The following is a 27,329-nucleotide window of genomic DNA, read 5'->3' as shown; positions in this document are numbered from 1 at the left end:
AAAAATTCCATTTGTTTTCACAGGAACTGTGTATAGTAGTTTGTCTGAAAGACCTAACCAACATCGTTGACATTAAAACATCAAGCCGACCTGCCATGATTGGTAGTCTAACAGATGGGTCTACAGAAACGTTCTGGGAATCAGGAGATGAGGACAAAAACAAAACTAAAAACATCACAATTAACTGTGTAAAAGGAATCAACGCACGTTACGTTTGTGTTCATGTAGACAATTCCAGAGATCTTGGGGTAAGAGGAAAATGGAACTGTCTCTCATTGAAGGTGCATAGTCCAAGCTGTATGTGTTTATCAAACAAGGAGCGCTGTTTTCCTTGTCAGTTGGTAATTCTAGTTCACAAGTTCACATCTCAAAGTAAAGTTTCTAAGTCCTGTGATTTAGATAGCAGGAACTGTTATGATCAGACCAATCTCTCTGAATTTGCAGTTGCATAAAACTGAAACGGGGAAACTTACTTTTTAGTGGCATGTTCTATTTCAGACGTATTTTCCATCATTTAATTATTTTAAGCTACTTTTCTTGCTCATGGTTTCTGCCTAAGCACTGAAATAAGGACCAATCATAAAATCCAAACTTTCTAGACTTTCTACCTTCTTGTTTATTGATCTGTACAGTAACATTACATAGATACCTGTATTTGAACTACAGCTTTTAATACAAAGAGCGGACTGTGTTAGAGAGCTGTATTTTTGAACTCTTTGTCCTTGCTTTAGGTCACGGAGGGCTTTTTTATAATGAAACAGTTTCTCTTTTATGTGCATACTTTCTTAATACAGAAGTAGTGCTCAGAATGGTCTAAGTTGAAGTGCTTCATTCTTACTTTGCTTGCTTGTTGCAGAACAAAGTGACCTCCATGACCTTCCTAACTGGCAAGGCAGTAGAAGATCTCTGCAGAATAAAGCAGGTAAACATTTTACCAGTTGACACAGAAAAATTGCTGTCATTTTTTGTGTACATACCAGAGATTTTTCTGAGCAAATCGTTTCCATTTCTTCTGGTAGATAAATTACTTTGCAAGTATTAGACACTATAATAAGCCTTGGAAAATACTGTATTGTTAATGGCAGAATTCAGTTATGTATACCGACTGTTTATCAAGCTTTTACTTTTCTACTGAAACAGAACAGGGAAATATAAAATGTTCCTTAGATTAATTTAGTTTTAATTACTATATGGTAACTTATCCTTTCAGCTGTAGAAGGTTTCCAGAAAAAGACTCCCAGAACACAGGCAGGGACTGATTCAGCTGTGCTCCCTCTGCTCTAACATTTTTCCAACAGCTTTTTACCTTCCAGCACACCCACATACTGTATCCTGTCTCATGGTATTAAAAAAAAAAAAAAAAGTTAGCCTTGTCTGCTGCAGCATAGTTCAGTGCAGACACTGAGAATTAATGCAGAAATGAGAAAGAGCAAATACTAGCTTGATTATAAATGAGCCCATGGGTAAGCGAGAGAGCTCACTTGTCTCAAGACTTGGGTTTCTCTGATTAGTGATATGAGATACTGCCCCCTATAAGTGCTTGGTTTCCAGCAGTGACATTGCAGTTTCATATTAAATACATTATTTCATATAGCATTATTTATGTTCCCTTTTTTTAAACAGTATTTACTTTAAAATAAACTTCATTTGATTCAGTTCATCTCCCTTTTTTACAGTTAAGTCCTGCATGTCTTGGTAAGGGTAGCAATTTCTTTGTTGGGAGTTGGTGTGAATAGAGATGAAATAATGTATCTAATGATAATTGTGTGTCATATTTTCAGTTAAATTATAGAGGCTGGTTTTTTTCTTCATAAAAGTAGTGACCAAATACTAGTTTTAAGAGTTGTTTTTTTTATAATACATGAATTGTCGTTTTGAGGATAAAAGAGATAGGTAGGCCACTATTTCTAATCAGCTTTACAGATAAAACAGAAATGGCTGTATGTCACTTTTTAATCTGAACTCAGGAGCTTGAATATTTTTGTAATTAAACATAAGTCTTAATGCTCGGGTTGTGATTACTCATTACTAGCATAGCATTTGTTACAGTGATTTATGATGGTAGGTGACTTTTTGTTTGATGTAATGTCAGTTTCCAACTTCTTATTCCTCTCTAATAGGTAGACTTGGATTCAAGACATATTGGCTGGGTAACAAGTGAACTTCCTGGGGGTGATAATCACATCATCAAAATTGAATTGAAGGGTCCAGAGAACACACTAAGAGTTCGACAAGTAAAAATTCTTGGATGGAAAGATGGTGAAAGCATTAAAATAGCAGGCCAGATTTCTGCAAGTGTGGCTCAACAAAGAAATTGTGAATCTGAGACACTGAGAGTATTCCGACTTATAACATCCCAGGTGGGATTTTAATGATATATTATACAGTGAAAGTTACTATGAATTGTAGAGTCAATTATTTATCATTGTCATTCTTCCAGGTATTTGGGAAACTTATCTCCGGAGATGCTGAGCCAACCCCAGAACAAGAAGAAAAAGCCCTGTTGTCTTCCCCAGAAGGAGAAGAAAAAGTACACAATGTATTTATTTGTATTCTATCCATAATACTTTGCTGAAAAAAAAAAAATGGTCCTGGATGATTTTCAGTATTTGTTCCGTTTCTTATGGTGTATAATTTTTAGATTAAAACAGAATTAAAATGTTGCAACTGCTTATTTTTTAAATATTATTGTAGTTTTTTAATAGTAAACCACAGTGACTTTTTTAAAAAGTAAATTATAACTGAGGCAAATGCATTTAATGGAAACCCCATAGTAAGGGTGATGCAAATGATGCTCACAACTACAGAAGTATATAACACCTGTAGTAATGGTCAGCCTGAAAGTCCTGGCTATTATCTTTTGCCTCAAGAGAGGCTTTGTTAATATGTAGAGAAAAGGTATGAAGGAACTGCACTCCACTCTTCTTGCCTATTATTTCATTTGATGCTTAAATTCCTCTTAAAAAGAGAAAGTTAATGCATTGAAGCGGTATTTATTAAATGTAGCTAAATTGATCTTGCTTATATATCTTCCTGTAAAAAAAGCTACTGGCTTACAAAACACAGTTTGTTGATACATTCCATGTTAATTACTACAGTAATTAGGAAGTGTTCTTGAAACTTTTGCTCTAATATTAAATATGCTTTTTATGAAGGCAACATCAGATGCAGACCTGAAGGAGCACATGGTAGGGATCATATTCAGCCGGAGCAAACTGACAAATTTGCAGAAACAGGTTTGTTCCTTTTGAAATTATTTCAGGATTAAATATTGTTGTCTTGTAATAAATAAGCTCATTTTCTGTGACTGTTGCTATGAAGATGTTCACAATAAGAGCTGTTGATTAATTTTGAGAATTTTTAGTTTAGTAAGTTAAGCAGAATCTGCTCTTGTGTCACTTACCTTGGCAAACATTGTATTCTTCTAAAAATGCTTTTTACCATGCTGTTGTTGCGCAGCTTTTTTTAAGCTTTCTGATTATTAAACTGGACAAGAGAATATTTTAATAAGTGCTTTTTATTTGTGTGTGTTGAGTAAAGCTATTTCTTCGGGGCTTTATGTGGAGTGGGATTTTTTAGCCTGAATTCTATGTGAAAAGTAAATGAAAAAGCAGGGTCTGAAATGAAATATAAAATAATTTCAATTAAACTTTCCAAAACAGAGATGAGCAAATTCAGCATTTTAATCATCATTTGAATTTATACAAAAAAATAATTTAAGTACAGGCCAGAATTCACAGGTTTCTCTTTTAGCCATACTTGTGAAGATACCTGAACCACAACGTTTTGCACTTGCTAGACATTTTTAAGAGCTGACGTGTGTTTGGCTCCTGTTTGGGCAGGTGTGTGCCCACATCGTGCAGGCCATACGGATGGAGGCGACGCGCGTCCGTGAGGAGTGGGAGCACGCCATCTCCAGCAAGGAGAACGCCAACTCGCAGCCCAGCGACGAGGACGCCTCCTCGGATGCCTACTGCTTCGAGCTGCTCTCCATGGTCCTGGCCCTCAGCGGCTCCAATGTGGGCCGCCAGTACCTGGCCCAGCAGCTCACTCTGCTCCAGGACCTCTTCTCCTTGCTACACACAGCTTCTCCCAGGGTGCAGAGGCAGGTCAGTGCTGACCATTCCTCCAAGGTCTTGGTATTCCTAGAAAAGCGTCTTCAAAATCCTGAAGTCTTGTGCTTGAAAAAAAGGCAGAATTTCTTCTGGGAATCGAAGTGTTAGGTTTTAGGGTGGTTGTTTTTTTAATAAGTAGAGCACGGTAGAAATATCTGTCAGATGAACAGCACAGTGGTTTTCAGTATTTCATATCATGTGTATATAGTGCCCATATAGCCTGTGTAGGCAAGATGAGAGGTTTTTAATTACCGGAGTCTGTTACGGATCTGACGTGAGTTCTTAGCATCTGTCTTACACTCAGGCTCCAAGTGTAGTAGTGTGCTAGACAGGTAGAGCTAGGCATCTTCTTTGTACCCTTGGTATCCTCAAGATGAGTTTTAATATCTGTTTCTTTCTGAAGTTGAACATTGTCTGAGTGTATATATATAGTTATATGCACATAATATATAAATACGCATATATATAATAATGTTAATAACATAAACATAAAATATTTGCATTAGTATAGTTAATGCACTGTTGTGTTGCTAGGTGCTGTGCCTTCTTCAGGTGGATTTTAAGTTTTGTTGCAGAAGTTTTTATGTCTCATACTCTTTATTCTTCCTGTTACAACTTCTGAACTGTTGAAATCTCACATCTCAACTTGCCTGCAGGCAGATACTTAGCAATTGTGATTTATTGCAGATATGCAATAGCTTTTCAAGAGAACCTTGAGAGCTTGCAAAATTACGTATGAAATGTTAAGTCCTTAAGCTTTCATCAGGTTTCATGCGGATTTGGACCAAACTTTGCATGATACTTGCAATTCCAACCTCAGCTTCACCAGTTGGTGAAGTTATGTCATTTCAAGACAGCTCTTGTTGGGTCCAGAGCTATTGGCACAGCAAAAAATTCAGTTAGACTACCAAAAGGAGAAACAAAGGAGTCAGAAAAAAGTATTATAATTCTCAGTACCTCATGCAAGTACTTTGTTTCCAGAAGGCTTAAGTGTCTCTAACAGTCCTACCACAGTTTCTGGCATCTCAATAATGCATGTAAAGTGAGTGACATGTCTGTACCATGCAAGAAAATCAGAGTTCTACAAATATCTGTATCACTGTTACCTTAAGTCCAGTACCAAATATAATTTTGTTTTTATGTGGAGACTAAGTATTGTTTGAGTGAGATCAGTTTTGTACCACTTGACCTTGTCTCACTGCTTACATAAATAAACACTTCATCGTAACATAGAAATATTGCAGAATTTCTTACAGGATAATTAAGTACAGCAATTTCATTGAGTCCTTCTAACTGAAATAACTTGTTGAGATGGACTTGAATTTGTTTTGCTTAAAACTCCAGCTTTCTTGGTAAGAATCGTGGTGTTCTGATTTTTTTTTTCTCCAGGTAACATCATTACTGAGGCGTGTTTTGCCTGAGGTAACCCCCAGTCGCCTCGCAAGTATTATAGGGGTGAAGTCTCTTCCACCAGCAGATATAAGTGATATAATCCATTCAACAGAAAAAGGAGATTGGAACAAACTAGGTATCTTGGACATGTTTTTGGGATGCATTGCCAAAGCTCTCACTGTACAGCTAAAAGCCAAAGGAACTACTATCACAGGGACAGCTGGCACTACTGCAGGCAAAGGAGTTACTACAGTCACACTTCCAATGATCTTCAATTCCAGGTTTGTTTAAAAATATGTAATGAACTGCAACCTACTGTATGCTGAGTATGTACACTATTTCTTTGTGCTAGATTTTGACAAATACTAGCTAATTATTTGAGTTTATTTCTTCTATTGCCATTTACCCTTTGCAGCTATATTCGGCGAGGTGAAAGTCATTGGTGGATGAAGGGGTCAACACCTACACAGATTTCAGAGATCATCATTAAACTCATTAAAGACATGGCAGCAGTGAGTTTCTATCCTTTAAATGTGGATGATTTTCAAATATTTCTGATAATGCAAAGTACATTTTTTGTTACTTTTGTTACAGTTAGTGTTGGATTGAGCTGTTAAACGTGAATTGGTTTCAAGAAACAAAAAACATACAATTTTTTTTATAGAATCTAGGGTTAAGAACGGTAGCAACTGAGTTCTGATTCTTCTAAACAGAAATCAGGTTTTGAAATAAGCTTTTTAATAAGTTGCTTATACTAGAAATTTTAGAGGTAAACAATAACTGGGGGTTATTTTCTAACATTATTAACTTTAAAGTTTAATTTTTGAATCTTGAGCATTCAGAACTTTAATTGAAAAGTAAAACTTATCTGTGAAGTAAAATAGTAGCATTGTTTTCATGTAACTATGTAAACTTACTGTATGGATTTTCTGGTTGAGATTGACTTCCTTCAGTCACTGAAATCTACACTGATAGTTACTTACTGCTTTATTTATCTGGGCTTAAGTTTTCCATAGTTCTGCTTCAGACAATTTTTTGGCAGAAAAACTGATGAAAAGTGATTCAGCTATTTCCCAGAAGCAATAGTGGCAAAACGAAAAAAGGTTTTGTGTATTTTCTTGGGAAAGGAATTTAGTTGGGTGGTTGTTTTTGTTTTCCTTAATTCTGCACCTATTTCAGTGAGATGAGCTAAATTACACAGATTTTTCTCTGTGAATACTCTTTGAAAGGTTTTTCAGTATCTTCAGGGTGAGAGTCCTGTTTTCTAAATCATTCACTGTGCTTAGATTAAGGAGGTTCCTTCTCAAAGTTGCTAAAGCTGGATGGGAATTCTCTGCAATTGCTACTGTCAGTTCTGATTGCAAGATTTTAGAATCTCAAAATTGTTATGAGTTACGATTAAAGTCTGTCTGTGTTGGAAAACTTTTTTAAGGCTTTCTAGAGCTGCTGATTATCAGCAGGGTGGCATCAGTCTAACAATCCTCTTCATAGAGGTTACAAATGTGATTCCTTTCACATAACTTTTTCACCATTTGCAATGTGTAGGTATCTGGATCTGAGTTAGTCACTGTATCTTCCTTTTTAGAGTCCAGTGAATCTCAATTATGTGTCACCTTCAGCACGAAGTTTAAAACTTTAGAGATTAAGATAAGAATTGAAGGATGCAGCAGCCTCTGAATCAGAAACTTGAGAGTATGAGTCAGTGCCACAGGCTCAGAATATTAAAGATTGGAAAGTATGCTGTGGTTTTGATGTTTGCTGTGTACTCCTCTTAATTCCTTTCTAGTACAGGAGCTGTCGAGTCTGTTGAGGAGGCTGAGCTAGGCACATGAAGCTAATTTTTCTAGGAACCCAACTGTGATCTGTGTGCTGGTCACAGTCACTTATCCCTGCTCTCGCTCTTCATCTTTCTTTCTCCAGAAGGGGTGGGGGACACTTTAGGAAAAGGACTTTCCATTCTTCAAATCGTATGCTGTCTACCTATTCCAAGTTAATTAATGAAGTTAATTATACCAGTAGCTGCTCAGAGACAGCCTCAATCGCTCGCCTCAGTATTTGAGAGCTAATTTTTACCAGTTCTGTCTGATTTAAAAATCAAAACCAGGTTGGATGGGACTTTGAGGAACCTGGTCTAGTGGAAGGTGTGTCTGCTCATGGCAAGGGTGTTGGAACTAGATGATCTTGAAGGTCCCTTCCAACACAAATGATTCAGTGAAAACACCTAATTTACCAAAGTCATCTCCCATTTCTTCTTTTTCTGTTCTCACTTTGAGGTACTAACCTTATGTTTTGTAGGAGTTCTAATTACAATTTTAGTTGCTCTTAATAAAAGCTGTAATAAATGGAGTTTCCTCTTTAACAGGGTCATCTGTCAGAAGCTTGGTCTCGTGTGACAAAGAATGCTATTGCCGAAACCATCATAGCTCTGACCAAAATGGAAGAAGAGTACAGATCACCTGTGAGGTGCATTGCAACAACCAGAGTAAGAACTTCACCAAACTTAGCATTAGTTCATTGTAAATGTGTGGTAGAAGCCTATTCAAGAACCTTCTTATATGTCAGAAATACACAAGTCAAAACTGAATTAGAATTAAATGGGTATCTTAGGAATCTCAGAAATAATGAAGAATAAGTGTGATGCCTGTATACATTTGGGGGTTTATTCTTTAAATAATTCTGCATGGACTTTGTCACACTTGCCTTACACTAAATCTGAGATCATCTTTGTGGAAAATTGCACAATATGTATCAGCCGTCTTCTTTCAGCTCTCCAAGCAATTACTATAAGTGGTTTGACTTCTAGGTAATCAGCTGCCACATTTCAAGGCTATTATGAAAGCACTCTAACAGATGTTCTCTGAGACAATTAAGTTAAGCTTCACTGGTGTTTGTCGTAAAAAATATTTGCTGAGCCCTTTATTACTGTCATGGTGAAACCTGTTCGTTTTCTTTCCTTGCTCTTCACTTTGTGAATCTTTTCTAGGAACTGAGGACTACTTTAACCTTACCAGATTGCTTGAAATACCATGAAAAGCATATCCGTAAATTATGATATTCCTGCTGTTGTAGGGAGTAGAGATTTTAGCTTCTCAAGCTTAATGATTGCATATAAAAGTAGAAAAAAAATGCAGTTTGCAAGTATTTGACACTCATGTTTTCCATCTTAAAAGGCTGTACCAGTTGTTCTTTTCATCATTTTTGTTACTCATATGGTCTCTGCTTTCTGGAGGTCAGAGTCACAGACTACCACTGGCTTCTGCTGTCATCATATTAGTTTAATCAGGTCTTAGAGGAGCCCTAAATGTCAGCCCAGCTGCTCCTGTGACTGATTGTAGTTGTGTCATGGAGATGTGGGGTTTCTGGGGAGAGTCCAGTAAAGTTTCTCAACAAAAACAATTTTATTCAAATCAAATGTTTGGTTAAAGATTGTTCACAAAAGTTACTGTTAAGTGCCTTTCAGTTTGTTTGCGCTGACAGATCGCCCTCATGTAACTCATCTGTTCAGGATTTCACTGTAGTCAGTGGAGAAGAAGAGAGAAGAAAGCTTCCTTGGACTAGTTAGTTCAAAACCCTTTTCTAGGTAATGTCAATTGCCCTGTGCAGTGAGGAGGGAACAGGGAAACCAGTCTCACTGAGCTGAAGTTTTGGGTGGTTGTTTTTGGGGTTGATTTTATTTTTATTAGTCTGTGTCCTTGAATTTCTTCTTCCCCGAAGCCTGCAATGTTTTGGACCAATGTGCAAGTCTATTCCTGATATTTCTTCATAATGTGCTTTGGTTGATCTTTCTCTACTTTTTCTTTCGTGTGCACTGACTACTGTATTTATAATCATAAAGTGACATACCTGAAAGAAACAAGCTAGTTCCCAGAAGTTAAATAAGTTTTATAATGTTCCTGACTTATTTTGGAAAACCAATATGCATTGTATGTGCAGGCTTCAGCTAACAACAATAGAGTTTGCAGGTAATGGTGACATTCTTATCTGAAAAATTTATCCCTTCAATCTGATTTTAATTTGGTTTGATTCCAGTATGTCCAAGACATTTAATTCTACCTTGCCTTTCAATAGCTGTGGCTGGCCTTAGCATCCCTCTGTGTACTTGATCAGGATCATGTTGATAGACTATCCTCAGGAAGATGGATGGGAAAGGACGGACAACAGAAACAGATGGTGAGACTGAAAATCATACGGTTTTGTGGTTATTTCGATATATTCACTCATCAAAGAATTTAGAATAATGATAGAAAATTATAAACTTGGCCCTTCTCCCTTTTCTTCCATCCCAGTCTAGATAAGCACTGCTCAGAAAGCAGAAATTCCAACTTAAAACAATAATGTTGCAATTTTGCCAGTACTCAGGATGAAACAAGGCATTCCTAACATCTGTGTGATTAGTTTTCTAGTGATTGACTCCGTTCGTACAGCACCCTCTATCAGAGCTTTTTCTTTGTCTTAATCCCTGTCGCAAAATAAAATCAATTACTTTGTGTTACTCAATAACTACTTCTTTGTAATTTAGCTTCCTCTTCCCCATCTCACTAGAGAATGATTGATTTACACCAGGGAGAAAACTCCTTCTAACTGAATTTAGTAAAACTACCATTGTCTCAGAGATTTATAAATTTGATATGGAATATTATTCTGTCCAAACTTTTCAGTTGACAAAATGCCTGTACTTTTCAGTATGAGAAAAAAGCTTTTGATTTTTTATTTTTTTTAATACCATTTTAGAAAGAGCATGGTAATGAAGCAGGCCTCTGTATATCTTGGTTCAGTGGATCCCTGTGGGAAGCAAGGGAAGGGTGTGCAATAGCAACGAAGTATAGTTAGACCAAAGAAGCATCCAAAGCAGTTCAGTGCAGGTAGAAACAGAATACAGGAGGGATAGAGCTGCTGCAGCAGCAAGGAATAAAACTCTGCTGAGAGGGAAGTAAACACAGAGGTTTCGGAGGTAATTAAGAAGGTCAAGGATCTTGGAGATGTCAGAGGAGCAGCCCAGATATTGTCAAGCAGGTATTCAAAGCTGCTGATGAACCCAGCCTGAAATTCCCCAATCCCATTTCACATTAATATATGCAAATGTTGAGGTGAGCTGTGTGTCTTCCTGCCAGAACTGCTTTGAAAGAACTCTGTTCTAAGTTGCATGAGAGTATCATCAAAACTACATGTTCTGGTATTACAATGGAAACTTGTTCTCAGAATGTGCAAAGTCAAAATCAGTTGCTGAAGTCTATTTGTGGGGATATTTTGTATTGCAAAACAGAATCCTGCTGAATTAGAAAAAGAAATGTCAGTAGAGCAACTTAATTTTATGATGGATTTTGGAGTTTCTTACTTCAACCACACTGTCTCTGAGGTATGGATGACCTACAGCTTAGTTTAGATGTTTGAAAAGAGTAAACACACCATATCAAAGTAATGAAGGGTAAATATCATGCCTGTTGACTGACCCGAGTGCTCATATCTCTGAACTTTCCTGTTAACATGGCTGTAACCCTTTGTTGCCACGTCAGCCTCTTCTCAGACTAGTTACAAGTGATGTCTCAACTCTGTTGTTGAAAAACACATTTTTTGGTGCATCACACAGACTATGAGATGAAGAGTATCAGAAAAACTGATGTCATAAATTGAGGGGGTTTGTGTCAAGAAATAATTATTTGAATACTGATAATTTTAAAGGTAGCATTAGTAGTCCAAACAAGTTCTTTATCCTCTTTTATAAATTGGAGGGGAGGTGTGGGGGTGTGATGCTGAAAGGAAGTGAAGGACTTAATAAAGAGGAATTTATTCTTTTTTTCTCTCAGCCAATGTGTGATAACCATGATGATGGTGAAACTGCTGCAATCATTTTATGTAATGTCTGTGGGAATTTGTGCACAGACTGTGACCGATTCCTTCATCTCCATCGGCGAACAAAAACTCACCAGAGACAGGTAGAGTATACGTGGCCCCATTTTGAGTGCACTGCATCATTGTGTGCATCTCCCCAAATGAAATATAGCCAAAAGCTAGTAGCAAATACTGAATCTGAAAAGGGTGTTTTATTTTATTTTGGAGATGGGATAGATGTGCTTCCAGTTAATTCTCTTTAATTGTTATGGGTACGTTCTCTTGTCCTTTATCTTTCACAAAGATTAGAAAATCTTGCAGTTGTTCCTAGTTCTAGTTCTTAACGCTGCATCAGCTTTTTCCTCTTGTTTAACATTGCTTAGAAATGCTTTTTTAGACGAATTTAGAAGCTGCATAGACTTTCTTAAGTTTATGTTGGTTCTTTATTCCTAGTAAATTTTATCTCCTTTACTACTTCTGTCATGAGTCAGTGCTTGCCAACCCCTTCAGTTCTCATGTATGTGTATTCCTTTTTAATATCCAGGAAGATGATTAGACAGCAAATATTCCTACTGGTTCCCCTATGAGTCTTCTCTTATTTTTCAATATTCCTCCAGCTTTCACTGTGTTTTCACAGATAAATGTTGCCCTATCCATAAGCTTGAAAATTTCTTGACTTCTTTTGGGTTTGTTTTTAGGATTGACAAGATATGAGTTTTTGTAACTTGCTGAGTACTCTGCTAATTAGTATTCTTCTGTGGTATTCATTTATCCTTTTCATCTCTAAATTTGAAATTACGTTTTCTTTGCATCTTTTTTTTTTTGTCATTGAAATTAATGTTGAAGATGCCTTTACTTCTGGAATTATTGAACATTTCCTCTTTCCTGCCACTGTTTCTCATTTATGGTTTTTTTGTGGTCCTTTATTTTCCCATTCCCCTCTGACTACTTATATTTGTAAAAAAATTAAGATAATAAATGTAATTAATAAAGTTACTTCAATGGAACTCAGTCCTCTTCTCCCTTTCCTAGAATGCATCTATTTTTAGTTACATTCAGGAATGGGCTTTTAAAGGAGATTATCATATCTCTTAAAGTACAATGTTTTCTGTTATTGAGCAGACTTGGAGTGCATGAATTGGATTGTTTCCAGGTGAAATTAAAAGCAAATCAGACGATAAATGCAGAGACACATTGCTAATGATCGTTCAGTGCAAGCAATCAGCTGGTTTAGAGCACGTGTGATGTAAACCTCAGACCTTTGGTACTGAGTTTCACTCTCCAGTGAAACACTCCTCTCTAGTGCCACAGCATTTGCAGTGCAGTCTCAGCCTGGCACTTCCATGTGTGTCTATTATCTTCTATTTCTTAGCCAGACTCTTTGCAATCCCCTTTAAAATTTTCCTGTTTTGTCATCCTAAGATCATTTTATGTCTACTCTACTGTCATGGCACGGCACAGTCTAGTCTCATTCATTTTTCTGATTTCTCCTATATAGCCTGTTCAGATTACAGTTGATAAAAAGTAAGTTCTTCTCTCATAGAAAACCTCACATTTTTCCTGTTATCTGTCCAAAATAGCTACTTAACAGATTTTCCTATTTACTTCTAAAAGCATGTTTAAATTTCTGCTCTTTATTCACCACTTTTTCCTTTACATCTCACGTGTTAAGCCTCTCAAACTGAATTTTAATTCTGCCATGTTCCCTCTGTCCTGTTTTCTGTTTGCTTCCTGTTCTTTATCCAACTTCAGTCATACATACCTCTTTGATGTATTTTCTCTCCCCTCCACAAAGGACAAGCCTGTAAGTTACTCAGTTGTGCTTATGTGAATATTCTGCGAAGCAGTTGGGGGGTTTTATTCTGATTCCAGTAAGAATTAAAGTGAGTTGTATACATCCATAGCTGGGAAAATTCTAACCTCTATTGCATTGCAGGTGAAACAAATGCAAACAGAACTGCCTTCAAAGCTTGGGATAAGGAGCAGAAGAAGAGACCGCATGAAGTTCCCTAAGGATCTCATGCAGTTTTTTTTATTTTGCAAAAACTTGACATTTTCCTCACTGGTGCCAAAAGTAGCCACTGTGTATTTATATGGAATTCAAAAATACTAGTATTACGCACTTCTGTTATTGTTACTCTATAGTGCATGTTATTAAGACCCTTATTCTCAGTGTTGCTTTGATAGACTACTAGCATGGTTATGTGAAGATATTTCTGATGTTATCTTGTGCTTTTAATGTTCTGTGGCCTACTGGATGTGTTGGGTAGGAATTATGAAGTTCAAGTTCTGTATTTGTTAAATCAGAAAAAAAATGTGCAGCTCTATTCTTAGCATTGCTGCACTATTGTTTCTCCACCATGTTAGATCAAGAGTTAATTTTATTCATTTTTCATTTTTTATTCATTTTATTCATTTTTACTTCTAAAAACATGAGGCCTTTATCCTGCATATCTGCAATATGTACAAGTTATGGAATGTATAAAAGAAAAACAGCTTGCAGTAGACAATCTCCACAGAATCTATAAAATGCCTAGTGTAAATGCAAAGAGAGAACGACAGAAATAACAGACACACATCCATGCTCCAAGTAAACATGCTGTTTAGTATCTGTTTGGTTAACTTGACAGGTGTTCAAAGAAGAAGAAGAAGCTATCAAAGTTGATCTCCATGAGGGCTGTGGTAGGACCAAACTTTTCTGGCTGATGGCATTAGCAGATTCTAAAACTATGAAGGCTATGGTGGAGTTTAGAGAACAGACAGGTAAAACACAGCTGTTACTTGCTCTTTATCCTGATTATTGTGATTTTCACCTGCTTTAGGACAGTATTTTTAAATGTTTGTTAATAAAAGTAGAATAGTTTAGCTGCATAAGAATCATTGGATTTCTGGTTGTTTTCTATCACTGCTGCTTTGATGTCTGATAGAGTATCAGTCCCTTGTGTTTCATTAGAAAATTTTTGGCCTTGTTCTCTCTTGTGGCCGTAGGCAAACCGACCACCAGCAGTTCTGAAGCATGTCGGTTCTGTGGATGTAGGAGTGGAACAGAATTATCAGCAGTGGGAAGTGTTTGTGCTGATACAGACTGCCAGGTGTGTATTAGCAAGTATCAATCATCATTAATTACATAAATGTAAGAGATCATAGGATGAAATGGGCTTCTTATTTTGAATAAACCTTGTTTATCCCTGTGGTCCATTTTAAATCAGATCTCTCATATGAAGAAGTTTCAGTATTGAAAATTACCATTCAAATACTTCTGAGTTTGTAAATGTTTATTTTAATTACAGATTATGAACACTAATAGTCAATTGATATACTGGGTGGTTTCATTATTATCTTCAAAAGTATCTCAAGTTTTCACAGCAGCCTTGCAATTACAAAGTAAAATGTACCTTGTCAGCGTAAAGTCAAATGTACTGGAAAGCTTGATAAAAAGCGTTTGCCCAACAGCCCGTGTATTATGTGAGTGTGCAACATTGAAGACTTGGCCAGGTTTGTCCTCTGTATCCACATATCCTGAGTGTTTCTGTGACCTATAGTGGGTGCAATTGGCAGAAGGCCAAATCATAACCAGTTTCTTATCTCACCTTACTTACTTCTGTCGCAGTGAAAAAAATTGGCCATCTTTTTTTCTTACTTTACCTATGACGATATTATATTAATGCTACTTAAATTCAGTTCAATTTGTTGTTAGCTTTTTATAAGTTTTTTATTTATTAGGGATGGAAATTAGAGGTAGTTAGAAATGCATTTCCATGTACATTTGCTTTTGTAAAACTGCTGATTAATGATTAGCTTATAATGTATTCTTATGAGTGAGTTACTTGAAACTTCTCCAAAATCTGCAGATATCTTAAAGGCTGTTAATCCAGGGTGAGCAATGTTTATGCAGGAAGCACTCAATATATGAAAAGTACACAGAGGATCAAAGAACAGTTCTCTTTGTATTGAAAGTTTTAAATTATGGTTACATTATGCCATTTGCTTTCAGGAGCAATGCAGGTAAACAAAGGAAACATTGTTATTTCAAGTACGCAAGGTTTTGCTTTTCCGAAGTACCTGAGGCAGCAGCAGACAATATAAACGATGATTCTTCTATCTCAGTTTATTGCACGGACCAGCAGTCCTTCAAAAAGCAACACTGTCAGAACACTCAGTGGAGGGGAAAAGATGATTAACTCTTTACTTTAAATTTGCTTAGGAGTATGCTAAGATTGCCTGCAGCAAGACACACCCCTGTGGTCACCCCTGTGGAGGTGTTAAGAACGAAGAGCACTGTTTGCCGTGCCTGCATGGCTGTGATAAAAACGCTACAACTCTTAAACAAGATGCTGATGACATGTGCATGATCTGCTTTACTGAAGCACTTTCAGCAGCACCAGCTATCCAGGTTTTTTGTCTGTTTGTTTCTTTCCCCTTTTAAGAGATTACTAGTATGATTGTAATGTGTAGTATGAAGGAAGTGGAAGTATAAAGTCTTTCAAATTGTGCTCTTCAGAATTTGAAAACAGACATAACAATAGTTAAGCTACTTAAAAAGCTTTCTATTTCAAGAAAGCAGATTGGATCAATTTAGTTTGCTATGTCTACTTTATTAAAATACATGATATTTTATAAGGGAGAAAAGCAGCTGAGGTAATTAATGGATATAATTTGCATGTATGGCATATAGCCATAGATAACCTTTGAGTGGCTATGATTTTAATGCCCATTTTATGTTCTTTCTCATTGTTAAGAAGAAAATAAGGATCTTCTAGGATTTTAAATAAAGTAATATTGGAATTGATATATGTTGCCACTTAAAGCAAATTACTTCTACTTTAGTGGTTAATGTAACTTCAGTATTCACTTTCATGTACTCTTTTCTAAAGCTGGACTGCAGCCATGTTTTCCATTTGCAATGCTGTCAACGAGTACTAGAAAACAGATGGCTTGGGCCAAGGATAACTTTTGGGTTTATGTCCTGCCCAATTTGCAAGGTAAATGAGCTGTGTACCTGCCAAAGTCAGCCAACTTACCTCATACTTTGCTTTTCCTTTTTTTTTTTTTTTTTGTTAATACTGTATTCCTTGTTACAGTATAAATAAGTTATATATGACTAGTTTTCTGAATTCCACATGTTGCTATAGAAAGACTAGCATTGATGCATCTTTTTACCTTCTCCTGCTGTTCCCTGAGGTGTCCTCTTAAAAAGAAAGCATAGTCCAGACCTTGTCTTAATATTGTTTTATTCTTATAACCATTGGCTTGAAAATTCTCAGTATTTGGTGATGGTGGGGAGAGGAAGAAGTAAATTTAAATCACACTATCTTGAAGCAGTAGTTCTTCATTTTACTAACCACTTTTAAAGCTGCTTTGCTTTTCAGTGTGAGGGCAGAGCTGAAGAATACATGTACTCAGTTCAGCTAAGTTACTAACAATTCCTCTTGCACTTTATGAAATTTAAATTGCTGTAAGTGAGAACATATGATAGCTGCTGGAAAGAAGAGCGCCTTACCCCACCCTAGGAAATTTAGGAATCATCAGCCATTCTGCATGCTATGGTTTTTCTGTCCTGTTGTGTTGTGGTAATTTATGGGAGTAGCTCATGGTCACTAATTGATAAAGAGCTGCCATAGAGGACTTTCAGTCACTGTATTATGTGTGATCACACATAATGACTATCAGTCATTGTGCTTAATTGCTGAGCAGTAAGCCAAAAAGGACCAAAATTACAGAAAATACACAATTGGAATATTCCTGTGCTGTGGTGAATATTTCATATACTATTCACCACCTCCATGGCTGTTAGTCTGTTGGAAGGGATGATGTTCCCATATCACAACAGGCCACAGAAAAAACATTCATGGATACTATGTTTGCAGCAAATGGAGTGCATTCTATGTCAGCCGTTTTCTGAAATGTCCATTGCCTGGGCCTGTGTTTTTATGACATCTATCGTGCTATTTGCCTGACCGTAACACAAACTATCGTAGCTGTTGGGATAAAGATGAAAGATATTTTAATAAGAATTTTATTTATTTCAGAACAAAATCAATCACACGGTATTAAAAGATTTGCTTGATCCAATCAAAGAACTCTATGAAGATGTAAGGAGAAAAGCACTAATGAGATTGGAGTATGAAGGGTTGCACAAGAGTGAGGCCATCACAACACCAGGTGTTAGATTTTATAATGACCCAGCTGGCTATGCTATGAACAGATATGCTTACTATGTTTGCTACAAGTGCAAAAAGGTATGGTGTTATTTATTAAATGTATATTACCATTTCAAAAGTAATTTCTTAAAACAGAACCTATGTTTAATATGTTGTGTATGAAGCAGAAAAGCAGGAAAATGTTGTTTATAGAATCATAATTTTAAAAATCAAGTGTTGGGCTAATGAGATGTACATAGAATCTTAGCTAGTAAAGCTCAAGTGTGTATACAGAGCAGCTCAGAAACCAAAAGGACCTTGAGTCAGTGGCCACTTACAAGGTGTGCAGTACCTGTTCACCTCAAGCTGCTACTTAATTCTGACATAGGGTTTATAAAGCATCCAAATATTGTTCCAAAAGCCTTACAGTTGTTTGCATACAGCAAGGTACTTTGCAGCTTTTTGTCTTGTTCATCCTAAGACTGTGGGACATGGTCTGAGTGCCTCAAAACCACATACCTACAGACAGAGTTGAGAGAGATCAGAATAGTGGAGGCCACTGAAATGGCAGTCATTCATCATATTCCACTTACAAATGGAATTGGTTTAAACTGAAAAGAATAGTTAAAAGAATAATTGTCTCTGGTTTAACATCCAGTCATTTCTATATTCAATTAAGGCATATTTTGGTGGTGAAGCTCGTTGTGATGCTGAGGCTGGACAAGGAGATGATTATGATCCAAGAGAACTTATTTGTGGTGCATGCTCTGATGTTTCAAGGGCTCAGGTGAGTTAATAATTTCTGTTAATGTTTTTATTTTATTCTGAAACTCTGAGTACCTGGGCTGTACAATAATTCACAGTCATTTGTAATTATATTTATTGTACAATATTGTATACTCTTAATAACAGAATGTAGAAGTGAGTTGTTGGGAATGTTAGAACATGGCTACTTCATTGACTGGTGTTTGCTTTCCTTTGTTCAGATGTGTCCCAAACACGGTACAGATTTCTTAGAATACAAATGCCGCTACTGCTGTTCAGTTGCTGTTTTTTTCTGTTTTGGGACAACACATTTTTGCAATGCTTGCCATGATGATTTCCAAAGAATGACAAGCATCCCTAAAGAAGAGCTCCCACACTGTCCTGCAGGTAGGACTTTTACAAAGCAAATTTAGCACACTGAATTCTGAAATAAGTAACAATTTCTGTGAGCTCTTTTTTTATTAATTTATTCATTTATATTAATATTTATAAATGATAATATTTATATTAATTTATATGAGCTTTTCATGGTGAGTTTTTTTGTTTTGTTTTCTGACAATGTCCTTGTACTGATCATTAACAACATTAGCAAACATAAGCAACTTTGATAGCAAGACATTTTCATTTCCCTATACCAGGTTAGACTCCAGATGTAGAATAATGTGTAAAATTGTATACTGATAGAATTAAGACATTATTAGGTGATGCATCTGTGCTTAGGTAGCCGTTATCTGCAAACTGTTACCCCAGTGTTCGCATGTTGTATATTGATTTGATATTAGTAAATGATTGGGGGTTAAAAGTGTGATCTTTTTGCCAAGATATTTACATAAAATAAGTAAACAAATAACTCACGATTCCTGCTATAATCTTAGAATTATTGTTTACTGCAGAATGTAACTCTTGTTTATTATTATCATTTTTTTCTCTTAGCTTGTGTGGATTTCTTCCACAGTATTAATGAGATAAAGCTTCCCTAAGTGACTGTCTCACAAGCATCTTGCCTTTTTTAATTTGAATTTGATTGTTTCAATTACATGGCAGTTTGATTTCCCCCCCCCCCCTTCAAATACCAATTCAACACTTGAACAAGATGTATTACCTTCACTTAGTTTTGGAGTTTTTTTTGAGGAACTGTATATTTGTTTACATAGTCTACAGGCATTAATCTGTTCTTTTCTTTTTTTTCCCCCTCATCCTTAAATTCACTGTAGGTCCCAAAGGTAAACAACTTGAAGGAACAGAATGTCCACTTCATGTTGTCCATCCACCCACTGGTGAAGAATTTGCTCTGGGTTGTGGGGTTTGCAGAAATGCACACACTTTTTAGACTAGCATTTTTTTTTAACCAGAGCAAAACAGGTGCCCTCATCCCTCAAGTGTCCTGAAAACAATGTCCAGCTGGGATGAGGATGGGACCATTCCATAACCCAGGTATAAAGGAACCATTTACAGTGCAAGAAGGATGCCAAATACCATGTACATAATTCTTGCTGTGAGATATTAACATTTTTTGAACCGAGACATCAAAATTTGTGAGGTGTTTGCATGTGGCCATTACAGTCATCGGCTAGGAAACATTGGACATTTACAAATAAACAATTGTTATTAAAGGATCTGTGTGTCTGTGGACTATGAATGATGCTGGCTTTCAGGAGAAAAAAAAATATTGATTATTGTATACTGACTTTTTGTAATCTTGTACAATTGTAACGCATCACAAGTGGGGATGGGAAAGAGGAATATTCTGGTTTATTTCCTAGACTGTTATAAAAAATGTGTTAGGAAGGCATAAATGTAACAAGTATCACACTGTATATAAAGGTATCAATGTTTGTCCTGTATAAGAAATATTAAATTACAACAGCAGTTTCATTTAAACTTCTGGGTTATGTTTGAGCCTGAAATTTTAATGAAGTGCAATACTGAGTGTGCCTCATATCTTGCAGCTGTAAACATAATGGAATGTACATGTCAATAAAGCCACTGTACATTTTTATACAGTGAAAGTCTAACAAATGTGTAAGCCTCCATTTTCAGAAACACTTTTAAAACAGAGTGGGGGAGGAGGGAAAGGGAAGAAGAGAGGTGTCCTTTAACTATTTCAGAGGACTCTTCAAAAGTAAGAAAGTTTTTTGGGTAAACTGGTTGTTATGGAAGTACTTAAGACATAAAAAGCACTGCTCCATTTCTCAACAGAAAAGTTGGGTAAATGTGCTAGCATTCATATGAGGAATTGTATTTCCAATTTCAATGTATTTATTATTCAATGTATTTCCAATTTTAGTTACCAACAGTGTTTTAAAACACAAGAAGACTGCATTTTTAATTATTTTTGATCAGTTTTATTTTACTGAAGACTTCTAATCACTCCCACTTTTAGGACAAACAGCTTTTTGAATTTCAAAATGTTTATTTCCTGAGAGTCTCAAGTCCTCTGCACCTGCATAATGAATGCAAAATACAACTTCAAGTAAAAACTTCTTCCTATAAGGTTTTCTCTTTACATTTTTTTTTCTTAGATGTGTTCAACTCCTTTTCTAGCATTTCCATCTTGAAGCTGATGAAAAGTTTGTTACTGCCTTTTACATTTAAGATACAGGTAGATGGCATCCACACCAGACAATCTTGATCAGACTGGAACCATAGGATTCATCTTGCCTAACTTCAGACATCTGTAATCACAGAATCAAAGGTTGGCATTGGAAGATACTTTTGGAGATCATCTTGTCCAACCCCCCTGCTAAAAGAGGTTCAGCATATGTATCTGCACTTTGAAATAGTTCTGAATAGTTCACACACCTGTGAACTACAATTGATCTTATTCACTGTAGCCCTGCAGAGGGATCTGGACAGGCTGTATTGGTAGGCCTTTAATTGTGTGAGATTCAACAAGGCCAAGTGCTGGATCCTGCACTTGGGTCACAACAAACCCCCATGCAGGCTAGGGGAAGGGCTGGGAAATTGCCCAGCAGCAAAGGACCTGGGGGTGCTGGTCAACAGCAACTGAACATGAGCCAGCAAAGTGCCCAGGTGGCTGAGGAAGCCAATGGCCTCTGGCCTGTGCCAAAAATAGTGTGGCCAGCAGAACCTGGGAAGTGATTGTCCCTGTACTGGATGTCTAACCCATTTTCATTTTTAAAAAGTTGAAGTGTAGCACCATCCTTACAAATTAATTCCATTTTTTTAATTTTTCAGCTTTCTCTTTTTAGATTTATATGAGGATTAATTTATGAAATTGAGATTATGGTGTAGAAAGGACATGACACTGTTCATGTTTATTTAAAATTAATGGAGTGAGGGATAAGCAGTATTGTGGAGATGATTCTCTCATTCTCTCACACACAACTATCACCACTCCAGGGAGGCAGCACAGTCATGTGTGAGCGTCAGGCTCACGCACAGAGCTCAGCTCCTCACGTAATGGTTGAACCTTGGACACGCTGCTCTCATAGTGTCTCAGACATTCACGTCACCGCATCCCCCCACGCCGATCTCTGACGGTGATTATAGCAGATGCCAGCACAGGCCACTAATCAGATCAGTCCACAATAAGATTGCTGTGTGCCTTCCAGCAGTCTCACATGTTTTTCTGTTAGCTGTTGATCCACAGCCCACGCAATGGAAAGAGTTCTTGTTTGCACCACCCTGTTTGCCACAACCCACCACATTCAGCTAATTTATACCAAACTCCGCTTCTGACCAAGGCGAGGCCTCAGTGCTCACACTTGGATCATTAGTTTAAAAATAGCTTAAACTTTTATGGGTGTATCCACCCACTGAACACAATGTGAACAGTAAAAGTTAATAAGATACAGCTAATTAATGTCACCATCAGGGCCAAATAACCTTGGTCTTTACAAAACAGGTTTTGCTAATTCCATCATACTAGGCTCATGTTTCACCTTGACATAGGCTTAGCGAGGGAGCTTCAGGCCCACCCAGCCATTCAGGATAGAGCTCAAACTTTGCAGGGCTTTTCCACAGTGTTCTTGTTAAACCATGTCACACGCTGCAGGTGCCAGTGGAGTGGCTGTGGGGCATATGCCTTGTCCCTCAACTCAAGCTGCACAGGAAGGGCTGTGCTGTCACAGCCCCTACTCTCACTGATGGGGACTGGTAGTGAGCTTGTGCTGCCAAGCATTCCAGGATCAGGCTCCTCACCAGGTATTCCTGCAGCCAAATACAGAACAACACAGTGACTACACAGCAGCTATCTGCAACAGGGATTGCAAGTCACTGATAATCACCCAAGGTTGTCTCCTGCCAGCTGGTCCAGGGAGTATTCTCAAGTAATACCTCTGCAGTCTCTTGGAAGGAGGTGCTCTCTTCTCTTGCCTCAATGTTTCAGGTGGGCTGTGGGCTGCTCATTGAAATACAATGCCTTTGAATGTATGTACCAAGTTTCTTTCTGTGTACCTGAAAGGGAATTTGGATGCTGAAACCTTGGATGGGTACTCGAGGCAGTGCTTTGGGTTATCCACTGAGCAGCACACAGTGCCCTTTGCTATTGCCATCCATGGCATTGATTCTATACTCCCACTCATTTCTGCATCCCAGGTGATTCAAATATCGTTAGCCCTTGTTAGGTCTCAGCTAATCTAGTATTTCCACCTCCCTGTCCATTCAGTAATATTCCTTTCCTGAATGTGACTCTGTACATCCTCCTCTGCACAGTTTAACTTCTGCTCACTCAGCTGCCCTGGAGAGCATTCCTACTCCACCCAGCCCTGTTCCTAGGTCTCACCTCTAGCACGTATTCTGCCTGAGCAGCCATTAGAGGAAGGAAGGATGGCATTAAGTATGCTGGCACACAAAGGGAATGCATACTCCACTGTGGCCATGTGGGCAGCAGTGTCGCATTACTGTAAGTCAGAGATTCAGGTGGTTTGGTGTGGTGATCTACTAGCAGTAACTCACCATCCTAATACCTGTTCCTAACAGGATACTTAGAAACTTGTCTGGGGACCTGAACAACAGCTTTTCAAAAGCATTTGCCTGAGGGCAGGCTGTATCAGTGTACTCTGTCAAGGAGCAGTAGTTGCAGTGGGGTGGTCCAAGCTACAGGGTAAACACAACTTCCCACAGGTTTTGCTTTAATGGACATAACTTATGTAAGATGATAGGCTGGGTTTGCATCCATCTCTGTCTCCCTTTTCTCCAATACAAACAGAATTTGATCAGTAACATTTCAGATGTTGCTCATAAGATTATTGTCTCTATTTCTACATCTTTGGGCTTTTCCATATTCCTACGGGGCTGTGGAATGGCTTGGGTTCATAAATTTTTATTGCCTTCCTGATGGAGGCTAAGCACAACCATGTACCTCACATCAAGCAAATCCTACATTTTGGCACACCCCGAGTACCTTACCACTGACTGAATTTGACACTTCCCATGAATAGGTGCCCACTGGCAGGATTTTGGATCTGCTCATCCAAGCACTCATACATACAAGGAGTTGGTGAATAACTTACGGGATTTGCCTCCAGTGCTAGTATACAAGACTTAGAAACAAGCCATGTTTAACAAACAGCTTTAGGGTGTCCTTGCAGGATGCATTTCACAGGACACATCAGGTACCCTCCTACTGTGCCTTGGTACTGAGGCCAATACTAATACAAATGCCAGCCCCCTCTTAGCCATAAGTCTTTGGGAATTTTTACTACTGTGGCTTGCTAATCATATTAACTCCTCACTCAATGGCAGTCAGCTAAACTGATTCACAAGGAGCCACACAAAGCACTGAGAAAATTCTTGCAAAGACTTCCTCTACCGGGATGATGTCAGGCCAACCAATGAGCTGGCACTGCCCTTTCCTGCAGCATTGTCCTGTCCATGGATCACACCATGGCAAAGATGAGGTGCTGTCTGTGCTGCTGGGCACAGCTCAGCCCACTCTGCTTGTTTGTACAGCAGCCCTAGCCAAGGTCATGCCACAAGACTCCCCTATCAGAGGGGTCCAGCAAACAGCAGTTTTTACTGTATTACCTAACAAAACAGAGTGGTACAACAGCTTTTACCCATGAAGCAACCATGGGAGCCATTCATCTGGAAAGAATTACTAGAGCCTCTAGAGACAGAAACAATATTTACACAGTCAGAAACCTTTTGAAAGAATTACCTCCAGCTTCTACTGAACCATGAGCAACATCAGGTAATCAGCTTGTTGTAGGCAACACTGTGTCTCACTGTTGCTTATGTTTCTGTGGCCATGAGGCCTTAAATCGAGGCCCACTGGTTTAAAGACCATTTTATTTGAAGCTACTGTTTAAAAAAAATTAACAGCTCCTGTTCTATAAGGTCTTGCTTGTGATGGATAGAATAGACTTATTTTATCAGTCCCTAATACCACATTCTTACAGTATGAGAAGGTTCCTTGCCATAGAAAATCTTCCTGTATAGACATATTAAGGAAATAAAACCAGGGAGTTTCCTTAATAATATCCATTACTGAATGAAAAACATTCACTTCTTTTGGCATTGATGAAGAACAGGTTCAGCTTTCCTCTGTTTTTCCTTTTTCAGCACAATCAGTTGAGAATTAAGATTGTCACAGACATTCTAGACCAGGTCTTTCAGCCGCTACTCATGACATTAATATTCTCCATATTTTTCAGAGCTTCTATTTTCATTAAATCAGAGTGGGCTACTCATGCCCTGCAAGCCTGACATGCTTTCATCATCGCTGGCTGGATCTGGTCTGCTATGGTTACTTAACTCTCTTCCAACTGCTTCTGTGATTCTCCCCTCTGCATTCTTATCCTAGCCAAATGCAAGCCAGGCTTATCAGGGTGGAGCACAGCTGCTTGCTTCAGGAATGCTTCAGAGCTACTTGAATACGGCCAGAAAATAAGCACAGGAGACTTTTCAGTGCTAAAAGGTGCAGCATTTACAATTAAGACTGGCGTTGAAAAGTTGTAGTGGCTCCATCAGGCAGGCAGTCTGCCAGCTGAAATGAGGTGTTCTGTACAACCTTAGCCTGAGGTGGTGAGATCCCCTGTTAGACACTGGGATTTCACTGGCTATCTCTTTTGTTTTATGTCTGTGGGATGTTCCTTATCTTCACATGGTGACAGTGAGGGCTGCTTCACATCCCTGCTATAAGTGAGTGATTCTCCCACCAGAAGAACTGACACTTGAGAGAGCTTCTCCTTCTCTTTTGGAAAAATAAAGAGTTACAATGCGGTTTTCTCAATAGTCTCATTTTTGCATAGCAGGGCTCAGCACAAGCCCTGGCCTTTTTCTGTTACTATTGAAAGCATACACACACACACATTAAAAAAAAAAAAAAAATCCTCACTCAAAAGCCCATCTGCTGTTAGTTAAGTGATTAGTAAGGCAGAGAGACTACTGAACACTGAACGCAGACATACCTGATAGAGGTTTCCAAGTTACTTGACTAAAGCTCCAAAGTGCCCAGCCACCGCTGGCAACATCACAGCTCTCGTACAGACCAGCCCAGATCTGTGGATGTTCTTTGAACCTTTACTGCTTGGCCCCTTCTTAACCTGCTGCCACCTATCTCAGTGCCAGCTACCTGAGTCCAAGAGCTCTTCAGGGCTTTGCCTGCCAGCTAAACCAGAGCCAGCCCTGGGGGGGACACCAGGAGCCCACACCGCCCGCTGCCTGCAGGTTTTCTTTCATTCTGTACTGATAAACCACCCGGTTTTTTGCTTTGCCACAGTCACCACAGACATTTTTGTCAGTGCTCTGTACCATGTCCAGGGCCTGGTTTGGCCCCAGGAACAGAGCTGCAGCTGCCTTTCTTGCTGATTTTAGCTTCTATGTCCCCAGACACTGTGATGCTGGGAGTTCATTCTGCACATGTTCTCCTCTCCTGCCCACACAAAGGATGCCTAAAACTCACACAGGCGGTTACAACAAAGCAAAAAAGGGCACAGGCAGTGAGCCAAACTTTGTTTACTCCAAAGATAAGGCAGCAAATTGTAACTGCTTGGCACTGTAAGAAGTCCCTCCCAGTAAGTCAACACAGTGAAACTCGGATAGTGCAAGTAAGGGTTTTAAATTAATGTTACCTTAAAAATAATGAAATTGCAGTTGTTAACATCTCCCAAGACTTCTACACAAACTCAGAAAATATTTGTTTTTGTCAAAAGATGCTTCTTCCTTTTCTTTCTTTTTTTTCTTTCTCTTTTTTTTTTTCTGCAGATACATAAATCTTGATGAAAATATTTTTTCACATGACATGGCTCAGTTACATGTTGCACATCATAATGCACGCAGTGCTGCCTTAAAACAGTAAGAGAGGTGACTGGGAGAAGCAGCAGCTGCTTGACCTGTATTTGTTGATTGAAATAGATCCTTCTCACCGCAGACTGGACCCTGGTCTAGTTGCAACCTTTGCAGTCAGTCTAACTTCGCCTCCCATATCTTCAGCAGTTTGCAAGTTACATAATTGCAAATATTACTTGTCTTTACTAGAAACTGTAACTGGGGGCTGTTATCTTCCCACCATTAGAAACTAGCTCAAAGGGGACCACAAAAGCTGAAAAGGGAATTCCTAAACAGCGAGAATGGACGACATGGAACATTTCCAGCTGGGGAAGGAAACTGTTCAAAACAGTTATTGCATGTTTCTTGAAAATATTGGCTTCATTCATAAACACATCTCATTACCTACCAAGGTTTATGTATCTGTCTCATATAACTGAGCAAATTATACAGTCACATATTTGCTATTACAAAGTTGTCTAAGATACTCATTAATCTGCTCAAGGTGAGGTCATAGCTCACCTCTTATTTCCAGATTTTTGTTGCATTTCCTGAAAAGCTGAAGACTGGATGTAGATTCATAAATACGCACAGACTATAATGCCTAAGCTTTAGTAAACAGCTCAAGACATTCTGAAATGGAGAAAATTAGATTATTTTCTCACAGAAACTCAAAATAAAAAAACGCTTCTCTCTGAAAAACAATCCTGTTTCTGGACAAGTCTTCCCCTCCCCCCCCCAAGAATCTAGACTTAAAGGAACTAGACTTACAAAAAAAAAAAAAAAAGAAATTAACAAACTTAAAGTATGTGAGGAAATGCATTTCTATAAGGTGCTTCTTATAGATCTCAGG

At 38.0% G+C, this 27,329-nt stretch overlaps 1 protein-coding gene across 10 annotated transcripts in view; it reads left to right on the top strand.

The window, feature by feature from the left end:
• The window catches only part of MYCBP2 (MYC binding protein 2), a 171,926-nt gene extending 151,686 nt beyond the window's left edge, over positions 1 to 20,240 (top strand). For 9 of the 10 annotated variants that reach the window (XM_062487781.1, XM_062487784.1, XM_062487786.1 and 6 more), the window contains 19 exons: positions 24 to 248; positions 857 to 922; positions 2,121 to 2,360; positions 2,441 to 2,539; positions 3,156 to 3,236; positions 3,843 to 4,109; positions 5,505 to 5,788; positions 5,923 to 6,019; positions 7,870 to 7,989; positions 9,576 to 9,677; positions 11,312 to 11,440; positions 13,967 to 14,099; positions 14,325 to 14,428; positions 15,541 to 15,729; positions 16,211 to 16,318; positions 17,366 to 17,575; positions 18,156 to 18,263; positions 18,463 to 18,628; positions 19,456 to 20,240. In XM_062487781.1, the coding sequence (XP_062343765.1) occupies positions 24 to 248; positions 857 to 922; positions 2,121 to 2,360; positions 2,441 to 2,539; positions 3,156 to 3,236; positions 3,843 to 4,109; positions 5,505 to 5,788; positions 5,923 to 6,019; positions 7,870 to 7,989; positions 9,576 to 9,677; positions 11,312 to 11,440; positions 13,967 to 14,099; positions 14,325 to 14,428; positions 15,541 to 15,729; positions 16,211 to 16,318; positions 17,366 to 17,575; positions 18,156 to 18,263; positions 18,463 to 18,628; positions 19,456 to 19,571 (2,844 nt within the window). In that variant the 3' untranslated portion in view covers positions 19,572 to 20,240. The remainder of the gene's footprint in view (positions 1 to 23; positions 249 to 856; positions 923 to 2,120; positions 2,361 to 2,440; positions 2,540 to 3,155; positions 3,237 to 3,842; positions 4,110 to 5,504; positions 5,789 to 5,922; positions 6,020 to 7,869; positions 7,990 to 9,575; positions 9,678 to 11,311; positions 11,441 to 13,966; positions 14,100 to 14,324; positions 14,429 to 15,540; positions 15,730 to 16,210; positions 16,319 to 17,365; positions 17,576 to 18,155; positions 18,264 to 18,462; positions 18,629 to 19,455) is intronic. The other variant, XM_062487782.1, reaches the window with a different exon arrangement.
• The last annotated feature ends 7,089 nt before the right edge of the window (positions 20,241 to 27,329 follow it).

Source organism: Cinclus cinclus, chromosome 2 (assembly GCF_963662255.1).
Source record: "Cinclus cinclus chromosome 2, bCinCin1.1, whole genome shotgun sequence".
Classification (NCBI taxonomy): Eukaryota; Metazoa; Chordata; class Aves; order Passeriformes; family Cinclidae; genus Cinclus; species Cinclus cinclus.
This window is presented reverse-complemented; position numbering and strand designations above follow the sequence as displayed.